The sequence below is a fragment of the Brachionichthys hirsutus genome, chromosome 17 (genome assembly GCF_040956055.1).
Source record: "Brachionichthys hirsutus isolate HB-005 chromosome 17, CSIRO-AGI_Bhir_v1, whole genome shotgun sequence".
Classification (NCBI taxonomy): domain Eukaryota; kingdom Metazoa; phylum Chordata; class Actinopteri; order Lophiiformes; family Brachionichthyidae; genus Brachionichthys; species Brachionichthys hirsutus.
Window position 1 is genome coordinate 2,811,083 of NC_090913.1, and position 13,174 is coordinate 2,824,256.

The 13,174-nt window shown below is 47.8% G+C and overlaps 1 protein-coding gene across 1 annotated transcript in view; it reads right to left on the bottom strand.

The window, feature by feature from the left end:
• Positions 1-472: 472 nt before the first annotated feature.
• The window catches only part of xylt1 (xylosyltransferase I), a 47,087-nt gene continuing 34,385 nt past the window's right edge, over positions 473-13,174 (bottom strand). Inside the window, exons 7-11 of the mRNA XM_068751102.1 lie at positions 12,816-12,992; positions 10,157-10,422; positions 7,739-7,937; positions 3,049-3,382; positions 473-795 (exon numbers count right to left, since the gene is read on the bottom strand). Coding sequence (XP_068607203.1) covers positions 473-795; positions 3,049-3,382; positions 7,739-7,937; positions 10,157-10,422; positions 12,816-12,992 — 1,299 coding nt within the window. The remainder of the gene's footprint in view (positions 796-3,048; positions 3,383-7,738; positions 7,938-10,156; positions 10,423-12,815; positions 12,993-13,174) is intronic.

Genomic DNA, 13,174 nt, shown 5'->3' on the forward strand with positions numbered 1-13,174 from the left:
GATCATGATGGCAGGCACGTTTCGTGTCGTACCAGGCTCGCTCCTCGTGCACGTCTTCCAGCTAAGGCCTGTTTGCAGCCGACCTTCGTCCGCGGCGCCCCACGCGGGGGCTTCAGAAAGCTGACTTTATCATTCATTCAGCAGCAGCGTAAATGCTGCAACGTTTGATCACAGTAAAACTCAGCCATGAGAGGAAAAATAAATACACTGAGAAACTGAAATAGCGAAGCCAGCATAATCCCCTTAAAGGAGGAACCCCGCGGGGAGATCTGAAAATCATTCTCCTCGATTTCTGCCCTGATACCTGCAGCAACCTCCCCAAAAGATCCTTTTCCCCTCTTGTTCCCTTCTGCTCCCAAGTCGGAGGAAGAACACAGTCGTTTCCTCCGCCTGTAACAGACCGCTTCAATAAATACAGATCAGCGATGGGTCTCTTGCGCCGTGGCCTCCTGTCCAGCTGGAGGTCTCGTTGCTACCTGATGCGTCCGTCGGCCCGCGGTGAGCCCAGGTGAGCTTTGGGGTCAGGGCTCAGCGAGCTCCAAGGGTTCTTGGCACAGGCCTGCATGACGGGGCAGGCGGTGAGGCCTACGGCGCACACATCGGCCGCCTCCCACAACTCGCCCACCAGGCCGTCTATCCACTGCTCAAGCTCCGGGCCGGACAGCGCCGCGTTCCGTTTGGCCCGCTCCACGTAGGCGAGGCTGATGGGGACGCTGAGCACTGGGTTGAGGCCGTGGAAACTCTGCTCCATGTAGCCGTTCTTTTCCGGCCCGTTGTGGAGCTTCAGCGTATCCTCTGGGGGGGAGGAGTCGGGTTTGCAGGGGGGTAAAAGAGGTGAAGGGAAAGAGAGGAAAGGACAAAAGGGGAGACATGAGCTCTAAAATAGCAAAGCAACAAACGTGACTTGCTTTATTAATAATGGCATGCTTGTTAATTCTCTGGGATTGATTTTGACGGCCCGACTCGGATCCCGTTTGTTGACGTGGAATTTTCTTTGGAAACAGGCTCAGACGCAAACTCATTCTTTCTTCCCATGAAGGTCAGGCAGAGAACCGAAAACACTCAGCTGGAGCTGTAAAATTCCTCACTGGGCCTCTAAATCTGCAGCTCGCCATGCAGTGTGAGCCGGGCTGAGCCGGCGCCGGCTCTGTTCATGCACCGGTGACAGAAAGCTGCAGCCAGAGCCGAGCTCCTCCTCCAGCAGCTCGCTTTGAGGCGCCATCTGTACAAAGTCACCTGCGTCTGCATAATACACGCGTTTGTGTGTGTGTGTGTGTGTGTGCATTGTGTTTGCACGACTCCTCACAAACGTCAGCCACTTATGAAGACGTCCAACAGCTTAATCTAAATGTGACTAAAATGCTGCCGTTTCTTGCCGGGGCCGTGATTGATTAGGCACGTCAATACACAGACTCAATCAGTAACTTATGAAATGCGGCCACAAATAGAATTCACAGTTTCATTGGAGTTGTTTTTCTGCTAAATGCTAAAATGTAAGGGCGAGCTACGCAGCAGCTTTCAGCTGGTCGGAGCTGCGTGAAGTATCTTAGTGCACACTTTCTTCAGCAATAGGATGACTGCGTTATTTCTGACTTCTCTGGTTGTGCAGCTTCAAATAGGAAATGGCATGGAAATGGCATGAAATCTGTGATTTCAACCGTTAAATCAACACCGATGTGTTTTAAGGCGGAGCTTGTTCGAGCTTCACGCAGTCGGGTTGCTGCTTTCACTGAATTAAACAGCCCACATTTCACCTTCATTAGAGTTATAACGGTCGAGTTAATGGTCATTCCAGGCTGGAACTGAATCACCTTATTGTATTTTTTTATTTCCCATTTGCTTTGATAAATCACCAACAAACTATCAATCAATTGCAACGTGCGCCTCATCAGCCGCCCGTGTGACTCTAGCAATCTTATTACTGAAGGGGAAAAACTACAAAACAAATGCATCACGGTGACACGCCGTTAAATTACCAGCAGGTGCATTTCTCCATCGGGGGGGCTGCAAATCGCATAATGGGAACCTAAGCAGCCATAAAAGCGAGATGAATATTTAAGTCGCTGCCACCCAGCGGAGCCCCCCCCCCCCCCCCCCCCCCGAGACTGAGGTCAAAGACAGAAGCTGGAACTCTATTTGTTGTTTCTTCATCATTAAAGCCGCTCAGTGAGATTATTAAATGAGAATGCTGCGATCACGCCGAAGCTGGTGTCTGAATTCTCATGTGGCCCCCAGAGCAACCCGACTGCTGACGCCGCCGTGCCCGTTATCCATGCTGGATGACTGATTTAACGGGACCGTTGTTAATGGAGGGCCAAGCGTGCTGTTGTTTAACACTGTGTTTAGCGTGCACGAGCGGCTCGCCGGGACACGAAGGGCAACCTGATGACAAACAGCCACAGAGACCCACGGGCTTGATTACAAACAGCAGCAATGCAAATACGAGCGTGTGCAGATAGTGAAGAGCACCTTAAGCAGCATATTCTAAGTCTCACTACACGGGAACAGATCGGGAGCGTGATTAAAGCGTAACAGGAGCTGCCGTAGGTTTATTACATTACAAAATGTACATGATTACTCGCTAGCATTAGCATTTCTAGTCTTATACATCTTGTTTTTGACTGCTCCTGCTCTGTCTTGCTATCACTTCCCCATACATCTCCTTGTTTTTGACTCTCTTCTCTCTCTCTCTCTCTCTCTCTCTCTCTCTCTCTCAACCCAGCCGGTCAGACAGATGGCCGTCCACCATGAGCCTGGGTTCTGTCCAAGGTTTCTGCCCGTTAAAGGGAAATTTTTCCTTGCCTCCGTTGCTCTTGTGGGTCAAGTTGGGTTCTGTGTTTCCCTGCAGGTCTTTCCCTGCTAATCCTGTAAAGTGCCTTGAGATGACTTTATGTTGTGATCTGGCGCGATATAAATAAAACTGAATTGCATTGAATTGAATTGTAAATACTCAAAACAGAACCGGAGAATCAGTTGCAGCTACTTTCCACCGCAAGATGCATAGACGGATGCTGCGGCTCAGCCTCCACCGACTAACATCCCTCTGACCTTGTCGGATGGGTTGGTGCTTGTTGAACGCCGACGGGGCAATGAGGAAGCGTGTCTCCGCCACAGGGCTCCAGTGGTGCAGGATGCGAACGCTCCACACGCCGGGCCGCAGAGGCTGGTTGAGCGGCGGGCGATAGTGGGTGAACTCGGCGCTGCCGTCTATCTTGATGTCGTAGGTGGCCGCGATAACGTTGGTGGGGTCAATCCACACCAACGTGGCGGTGATGTTGGTTCCTTTAATCCACTTCTGCATGGCCACCGTTTCGTCCATGGGGCCCATCAGGCCGCCAAAGTTTCGGAACAGACGTTCTTTGGCGTCCCAATCGGCACCGATCTGGAAACGGAAAGGGGGGAGGAAAAAAAAGGAAATGAGGAGGAGAGGAAAGAGGGAGACGGGGTACGAGAGATGAGGCTATATAAATTCACAGTCAACAGAAGAACGGATCGTGGCTGCTGATCACCTGCAATCGCGATCCGCCTCAGCTCAAGGTCTGATTCACCAACGATATTGAGCTGATGCCGGTAAAGTTCTGCATTTTAGTGCAATTTGCCTTTGATTTGCATCTGATAGAAATTATTCAAGCGGCGAACGCACAGACTGAAATGACTGCTGACGCAGCGGCGAGGAGGAGAAGAAGCTATAAGGAAGACAAGGAGGAAACGGTAAAGAATCCGCTGATGCCAGCAAGGGGGGGGGAGGGAGGGATGGAAGGGAAGTACAGTCGGGAGTGACTTGATACAGAAATGGTGAAGCATTATTTTATTGACTTGTGAGGATTGTAACAAGAACTGCTGTGCATCAATTTAATGGAGCTGCTCGACTGTTATAGATCCCTGCCTGTCAACAAACACCAAGGTCAGAACAGTCGTGCAAACCACGAGTAATTAAGTCCTCCAATCCTTCCTTCTTGTTGCTGGTTAGATGTCAGTTTACTTACTTTCTCGTCTGAATCGCAGATCGAGTGAGGAAAGCATTCCTTTTTTTAAATCTCATCAATCTGTGGCTGGACTACAGCTGTGGGCTCTAATAGATAGGATATGTAGGATTGTGATCATATACCAATAAGGATGCTAAATGTGAAATATTAGACCTGGTAGCATCTCACGGACACTGGTTTTGCAATAAGGCTCATTTGCTTTGTTGGCTCATGAGCCAAATGTATGTATTTTTTGACCTACTAATTGAAATCTATGCAAACAGCACCGGGGCGTCATTTTCAACGTTGCTTTTCTGGCTGCTTAAATCTGCGGCTGCAGAAGCTACGGTTGAAGCCGTAGGGGACACGGCTCATGAATAAGTAACACGTTGCACACGCGCATCGTCGTCTGACCACATTAGGATAACCCATATCTGTTCTGAATTATGATAAAAGATAATCAGCATGCAGTTTTCATCAAAGAACAACTCACCAGCAACCCCCAACCCACCCACACAGCGGTTACTTCATATTACAATGGCTTCAGGATCATTTTTTCAGAAGCCAGATGTGAAAATGTAAGAAATAATAACAAAGACTAATATGTCTTAGATGAATTACGAGACGTTCAAGTGCCACAGGCTGCAGAAATGTGGACTAATTGCCGTCCCACCGCACAACGGAGAACTGCCAGTGGAACAATGAGCCAATTTAAGATGATTACGTCCCGTAAGATTACGTAATTAACAGTCCTCTAGGTGTGTTGGTGTGAGCGAACTGAGCTGCACAGGTCCCCGATCCCACGGATTCTCCCCGGAAATGAAATCAAGAACAAGGCGAAAGAAGGTGCAGAAATAAATCAGACTGCGCGGCGAGACGCTTTCAATGTCTTCCTTGTGGTCAAAGAGGTGGGATGTGTGTGTGTGTGTACGTGTGCACGCCGGGTAACATGGTGTGCAAACATGGTGCAATCAAGATTGATGGGGTAGATTGGGTGATACACACACACACACGGGGCAGGAATATGAGAGGGGTGCGGCTTGGGGAAGCGCTCACCCTTGCGTTGGTAGCTGATTAACACGGCCTCAGCCCGCTGGGCGATCAATGGCTGACTGGAACCGACTCGTGATTACACCCTTGGAGAGTTGAAATTGTGAAGTGCGGCATACATGAGAAAGTGTGTGTGTGTGTGTGTGTGTGTGTGTGTGTACGTGTTTGCCTCGGCCATCTGTAAAAGACACGGCGCTTTCATCTCCATTATCCGACCGACCGCTGCCATTCCTGCCCCACGGACCTCGCTGGTTCTTCTTCTTAAATGACCAATCAGCGCCCTTGTGTGGCACCTCTGTATCTCAGTACTTTATTCAAGGCGGACCACCTGGCATGTGTAACCCCCCCACACACACACACCCATTGATTGGCAGCACTCTCGTCCTAAGCCTCAGGGAGAAAATGAAGGAAGTATTGATGGAGAAATTCCACTATAATCCACTGAAAGAGAAAAGAGTCCTCTCAAGTCCTGAGAGGACGATCCTGACTCCACTAGAGAGGAGGCGATTGCTCCTGCTGCTCCTGCCGTTTGATTCTTGCCCACAGTTTAGCCAATCTGCAGCCGATGCTCCGCTTCCTGGAGCAATATCAGGACAGACGAGTGGGCGGATCCACTTAGGTGTGAGAGAAGTTTCACCTTCAATGTAAATGTAAAGCTACTCATTTCTGTATTAAAGTCTGAATCGAGGTGATTCTACCTGCAGCTAACAGACAAACCCACCCAGCGGTCCGAAAGTCTTTCTTCCAGAATGAAAGTGGGTCAAACAGGGATTAACTCCTGGCCCATTCCATCCTCAGCCTGCAGCGTAGCCACCTCCACACTCAACCCGCCCCTCGACACTTCCCCCCATTAAGCTGTGGCTTAAGACCGACGTCCGCCTTTCACTTAAAAAACACGCTTTTGTTATTCTAACCTGATCTGGCAACCTCAACTGTTCTTTGCCCCCATTTTTCAATAAGTCTCATCTCTGCTGTCCCATCTTCTCACATTTTCCACTCCTTTAACCAATATATGGATTTTCCGTTCATAAACAGAGAATCAATAATCAGTAATGACAGCTGATAATTTTAGCAGCTTTCACCGTTATTTATCGATCGCTGTAGAGACACTCTCACCTGACCTGATGATGACTCACACACTGCATGCTTTATATGAATATGACATAATTCATTTGCTGCTCAAGTCCCTGTGTGACCTCGTAGGAAATAAAACCAGTCATAATCCATGACTATTCCATTTCTTCCGTCTGACCCCGTGACCCTGAAACCTTGTCTGCGCCTCCACTGGGATGTAGACAGCCAATCGTCTGTCTCAAAGGTGCGATGCAGTCACGTGGAAATTCTGTCAAGGAAATATCTACCCGCCAACACAAGCTCACAAAATATAACGTTGCATGTCGTTAGTAGGAAACTGGAACAGCTGAGCTTGCTATTTACCCTCCTGCCAGCTAAGCTAACCGGCTGCTGGCAGCTGCTTCGTTTTTATCTTTGCATCTAGCTTTGAGCAAAAAGAAACTACGTGCGAATGCCAAAATGCGTCTTTGTTAACGCTGCCGATAACGTGTTCGCGTGTTTTGTCTGTATTATGTCGTGTAGCTACGGGACAGGAAGGGGAGAAAGCGTTTGTACATTCAAAATAGGAGAAACACAAATGGGATGAGACGCGACTCCGACGCTTCCTCTCAGCGCTAACCTGAGGTGAAATAGCAACTTTAACCGTGTTGTAAGTGGCGCTGCACTAAATCATGCAATAAATAGCCACGGAATGCGGCTGGGAGGCGGCAGCCGGAATGAAAGGAAATACACATCTGTCTTCTTTTATATCCAACGGACGAAGAGGAAGAGGAAGAGGAAGAGGAAGGCATCCATGTGGTTTATCTGGCCAACTTCAGGATAGTGACTCATATCTGTTGAGTCGTCAGAAGCCCCCCGGCCCACCGCCGCTACGTTCGGCCGTCTTTAAGCTCTTTCTGTGCTGCTTTTGGAATGACGGATGGGCTGAACTGATTGACTGACACGGCGCCAGACAGCGAACGCTTTCTCTGGCTGAACATCCAGATAAAATCCACACCTCTGTCACCAGACAAACAAGCCGGGCTTAGCGAGAGGGGCTAGCGTGGGCCGTCTGGCGTTTAGTCTGTGGATAGCTCCGCTTCCTGCAGAGATGCGCACGATGGCCCTGCGAGAGAAGCTGAACTTTCATCCACTCGGTTGATCTTATCCTTGTTAAAAAAAAAAAAGACTCTGTGGCGGTCACCATCACCGCCAAGCTTTTCTGTCCCGGACCGGCGCGGTGGCAAACAGGAACACAGATTAACATAACAAGACAATCACGGGACGCGTTCTCCTGTGAAGGTGAGAAGACGTTCCATTAGGAAACAACAACTGAGCGGCACACGAGGCGCTCACCCAAATAAACCTGGATGATTTCAATCAATTTACATTTTACAAGGCCATTACAGGCGGCGGTTTAATTGCGTGGAGATGCGCAGCTCCGAGCCTTGGGAAGGTCGCCATAGCAATGAGGATAAGGTCATGGTGACAATGAGCTGTATATCGCACCACTAATTATAGGCGGCATTTAGAAATAACTATGTGGCGCTCGGGGTTTTAATGGAACCCATTTCCTGACAATGGCTGTAATTTGTGTTTTTTTTTTTCCCTTCCGTTTTGTGACTGATGCCAAACAAGTGACTTAAAAGCAAGACAATGTGCTGACTCACCTCTGCTAACTGCAACCTGCTGAATGTGCTGCCGGGCGGGGCGGTCAGTTTGAAGGTCTTCTTGGGCGTCACCCAGGTTTCCATCGTCTCCAGCTTGCTCGTGGCCAGATTGGTGGCACGATGCTTGACCAGGTAGCCCTGGAACTGGTCTGACTGGAAGTAGAGATGCACTGACACCGGGTGGCCCATGGGAAAGTATCTGGACAAGGAGAGATCCCATTCCATCAGGGCAATGTCTGAAACTTGCCTCGGATAATAAGGATTTTGATACGGTTATTCCGGTAAACCAATTGATTAACAATCAGTTCATTAAAGAACAAACAACAACTTCTACAGAAGCAAACGCAGCATCTTCTACGCTAAGCAATCCGGTCTCTGGCCGTGTCAACATGGGTTCCGGTTCTGACGTGGAGGGGACGGATGAAGAAGACGTGAGACGGAGACCTGCACGGCGTTCCGCCGGCTGCAGGAGACCACGGAGGCCGAACTAGGAGCTGAGCCAGACCGAACGCACAAACACAGTCACATCCAGTCAGCAGAAGCCGGATGAAGGACTCGACTCTGAATAGTCTGTTGTTGGTTTCCGTACCCCTTCATATGGAAAGGGGCGGGGGGTCCCTCGGGGCAGCCAGGGTGGGCACTGCTGGGAAAGACTTCCCAGCTGCTCCCTGAACACATCCAAACTCCTCCTCATCCTTCTGTTTCTCTCAAGCTGCCTTGAATCCCGTCTCTCTTACGCACACACAGACACACACAAACACATTCCCAAATGCCCACAACCCGATCAGTATTCCTCTAAAGGACCAGGGGTCAACCCGTCCTGGTAAATGCTACCCCGGAAAGCGGAACAGCAAATATTTAGACCCCCGGGGATGGCTGAACACGCTCCCACCTCCTCCGTGTGCCTTTTACTGCTGTTCCATTTGCCTTCTCCTTTACTTTCCTCTTTTCAGCCTGCTTTCTGTTCTCGCCCTCCACTCTCGCCTCCGTCTTTCCCAATAGAGACGTGGCTGTCAGGGTGGGAGGCGGCGAGGAGGAGGGGGAGGCGGAAGCAGCAAAGCCACTACAGAAGCTCCATTCAGACTTTTCCTTCAGTCTCTCCATTGGAGTCACAACCGACAAGCGCCACTTCATTTAAGAGACACGAGTTTACATTAATGTTTTTGCAGCATTACTGGCGGTTGTAGGTCCCGATCAGGACTTCTGGTTCTGACAAGGTCGGGTTTTGTTTCAGAAACACACAGAGGCCTGTGTGTACAACATGAGGCTTATTTAGATCAGGCCTATTTTGTACATTAATGTTTTATACGCTACGCTTTACAAACCAGTGTCATGTGATTATGCAGCGACATGCTGGAGATCCTATCTGATATTGGTTGAACAGTACCAGGAAAAATGGAAAAAAGTGCATTCTTCCTGGTTTCCAGGCTGTGATGCTGGACCGGCGCTGCACCGATGCTGGACCGGCGCTGCGTTCTGAACTGCGTGAGAGTCTGACACCATATTAAGCCTCGGAATGTGTAGACTGTGGTGTTGAATAATGACGCATTTAGCACAACCTTTAGCACAACTCTGCTCGCTGGCAGACTGCATTTATATATTATTTTTTTAAACATTTTATTTTAGGTTTATATTTCCTTTACATGAATTCAGAATGTAAGAAAGCAAGGCATGCATGAACGAAATATTCCCTTTATTTATTATAAGCCTGTTTTCTCATCTGTGTTAAATTAGCACCGTCCCACATCAAATGCAGTGAAGTCAATGAACATAAGGACGCAGCTTTAAAATGTTTGCAAATTAATAGCACCACTAGCTATTTGATTGCATGCTTTTCTTTTTATGCAAAGCATTTACCGACGTAAACCTCTGCCATCTATTTTAATTCATCGCATTTAATTTTCCATTGCGTTTTAACAGCTATCTGTCCATCTCTCGGACAGTGGAATGGAATAAAGTTAGTGCTCTCCTGAAGGGCTCCTCTGTTAAACGCTGCTGCGAGCATCGACATTGATCTGCTGTTAAAGCGCGTGAAGCTGAAATGCTCCATTTGCCTATTAAACATAAAAGCGTAATGTGGTTTCACCACATGCGTAGATATATATAGAACTACCACTAATAGCACAGCGGCCTGAAGGGACAGCGTTCGATGCTACGACTCATACAGCCTCATTGTCTCAGGGTTAAATTGACAGATTGTCGTGTCCTCTATTAATTGCATTACCCAGAATTCCCAACTGCTGATTGGGAGTATTCACTGGAATCCGATTTCCATGAAATGTGGTGATCTTTCATGCTAACACTGAAATGACTGGCTTTAAAAAGTCAAGCTGGAGAGGCCGTTTGGACTTCTGTGGAATGATGAAGACGCTGTGCGTACATGGAAAATGGAGAGTCAAGGCATTTGCAGAGCCTAACCTGCAGCTGAGATCCTTTGGGTTTCCCTGCAGCGAGGCACCAGCTCTGGCCAGGCCCAGCCGCGAGAAGGCGTGGTAGTACGTGAGCTGCGTGTCCGACAGACTGGAAACCCCATCTGGCTCGTCGTACGCGTTCTCCCAGTACGAGTTTAGGCTCGCCGCTCCGTGGGGAAACGGTCCAAACAGAAAGCTATCCAGCTGGTTGACGATCTCCTGGTTCACGCTGGCTTCAAACTTCCTGGCGAAGAAGGTCGGCCGCACCGTTTGCTGCAGAAGGAGAAGAGGGAGGGGTGAGATGAAGAGAAGGAAAAAATGGAGCCAATAAGGAAAAAAAGAGATGGCGTCAGGGCAACGGATGTGATCGATGTGTGTTGAAGTGGTGTATGGGCAGCGATAAGAAATAAAGGGAGGAGAGGTTGTCATGACAACCATGAGGACAGATCATTTTTGATTTTGAGGTGATTAAAAGATTGCGTGGAACTAGTTGTCGGATTCATGATGGCCGAGGATCAAAATTGCAGCATCAAAATCCACACATCCAAGCTCCTTGTCCAATAGCCATGTTACCCACAATGCAACAACAGCTCCACCCATTCGGGTCTGGTCTACTATGCTAACCAGAGAGATGCCTTGTGTATCTTTGGAGACGTAAACAACGCCTGATGTGGTTCGACCGTTTTTTCTTTCATCCTTCCCTCCATCCTTGTGTTTGTCTCCGCCCGTGTGTCTTTCTCACCCTCCCTGTCCATGATGTAATGTTGCTCCCGTGGCTGAAGGTGGATCATGAAATCTGCCACCTCCACGGCTTGGCTTGCACACAAAGACCACTTTACAGTCCCAGACGCGAAACTATTCATCAATTTACCCCGGCAATGAACACCTCGGTGCTAAATCAAAAAGAAGCACCGAAGTCGGCCTGAGCGTGCTGTGGCAGCGGACGATGTGCACGCCCTCTGTGATTGGCTGCAGATCAAGTGGAAATAAAGGATGGACTTTCTTGCGTTCTGCCAACTGAAACTACTAACCCGACCCAAACGCGCCGCATTCTGAGACACACGGCTAAACAATGATGCATAAGAAGAAAAAAAAGGCACATTAGGCCATCCCCATATTTGCAAACCAAATTATATCCTTGTTTACTCGCCATCCCCTATATGAGCTGTACAGGATAGGCTGCTTTGTTCCCATGGCAGCAGAGCGCCAACCAGATCCAGCGGCAGCGCCAGGGACCTGCGGTAACCCGTTGGCACGGTGCTCAGACTCAGGCGAGACAGACGGAATGGGAAAAGTGAAGTCAGTGTGGCGGCTTCGGCTGGGACGCGCCGTGCAGGAACGAGCACGGAGTTACGGCATGAGGTGATGTTTAATTAGGGAGGAATGTCTCGAAGTTCAAGAGCATGCTAAAAAAGCCAAACTGCGATGCAGACGTTCCCTTTAAGTTGAACTTTGATTTATGATTTTCACTGCAAAGATGATCCAACGAGTTCATTTCCCTTCCGGTTTAGGGTCGAGATGTCATTTTGCACGTGTTGATTGATTGGGAACCGAGTGGGACGTGTGTGTGTGTGTGTGTGTGTGGCGCGCTCATTCATTATCTGACGTCTCTGACAGTGTAGCCTCGAAGGTAAAGCCTTTTACAAGCAGCAGCGCTAAAGACCACATTTATTTAACCCCTGGAAGGGAAACTTTGTAAACTATGAACCAAACCTATTGATCAAATTTGACTTAACATACTTAAATGTGTGTCTATATTTGTTTAAATCATTTTGACATTGTACTGTTTGAGTATATTGCCTGTATATATTATTGTGTTGAGAATGATTTTACGCCTCTTCTCTCTTTGTCATACCAGATGTATGTATTTGATCGATATTTATATTATAGGAGGCTACGTGCTAAACATAATGTGGTAGCTGTCCTTCAGAGGAACCAAATACATTGATTTTACTTCATTTCTAACACAAAATCATTACTTAAGTAATGTAATGTAATATGAATTCATGAAATGCAACTTAATGTAATGCAAATTAATGTAATCCAATGGGAGTCATGTTTGAACATGTGCTCGTTTCCTGTAGATGTAATCATGTTTTTTCCAGCTGTGGAGGATCTTTTCTTTTGCTAGCAGCCAAAACGATTTTACAACACGATTACATGTTCTTTGTATCCCATAATGAATTACACTGTAATTTATTTTTAACGTAACTTTATTTGACCAGGAAGTCCCTTGAGATTCGTCCTCCTTTTCGAAGGAGACCTGGGTGAGATATAGCTCAAGGTTATGGGAGGACTATATCATATTTCTGCATAATATTAGATTAGACTGCATTACTTATTCATATTTGTTGACTTCAGAGCTCATATTCATTCCGTTATATCAGTGGACTTGCAACTTGACTTGCCAGTGTGTGTAGCTCTTGGTAATCTTTTATTTTTATTTCTAATTTATTTAGCTATAATTACGTCTTTATGTTATTAATACTTTTTTTTTTTACATTTCTGACTTCAAAGCCTTCCCCTGTTGCAAATGATAAATGACAACTTGGACTTCTTTGTGCAACTTGTTGGGTGAGATGTTGTAGTTGTGATCAATCAGGCTCCACCCTGCTACCGTCGCGGCGGCTGCAGCTTGCGTTCCTGCTGCTGTTATTCCTTCCTACCTGGAAGCGATGGAAGTCCACAGGCTTGAAGTCGTTCGGGGAGCATCCGCACCAATCGACGATGTGCTTGTACTGGCACTTGCAGCCCAGCTTGCGGTTCCAGTTGGTTATGCGCAGGTTGTTATCCACCATGCTCTCACAGTGGGCACTGTTTTCCAGCACCGTGTGGAAGAACGACTATCGACAAGCAGAAAGTGGAGTCGAGGGGAGGGAGATGGGGTAAATTAGAAAATTGCATGCGGTTTTTTTTCCAACAAGATTAAATTCTTAGAGAGGAAATAGAATAGCAGCATAGAATGGAGATTCACAGGAGCTCATGATAAAAAACCAATTTCCTCACAGAGATCATTCAGTTTTAT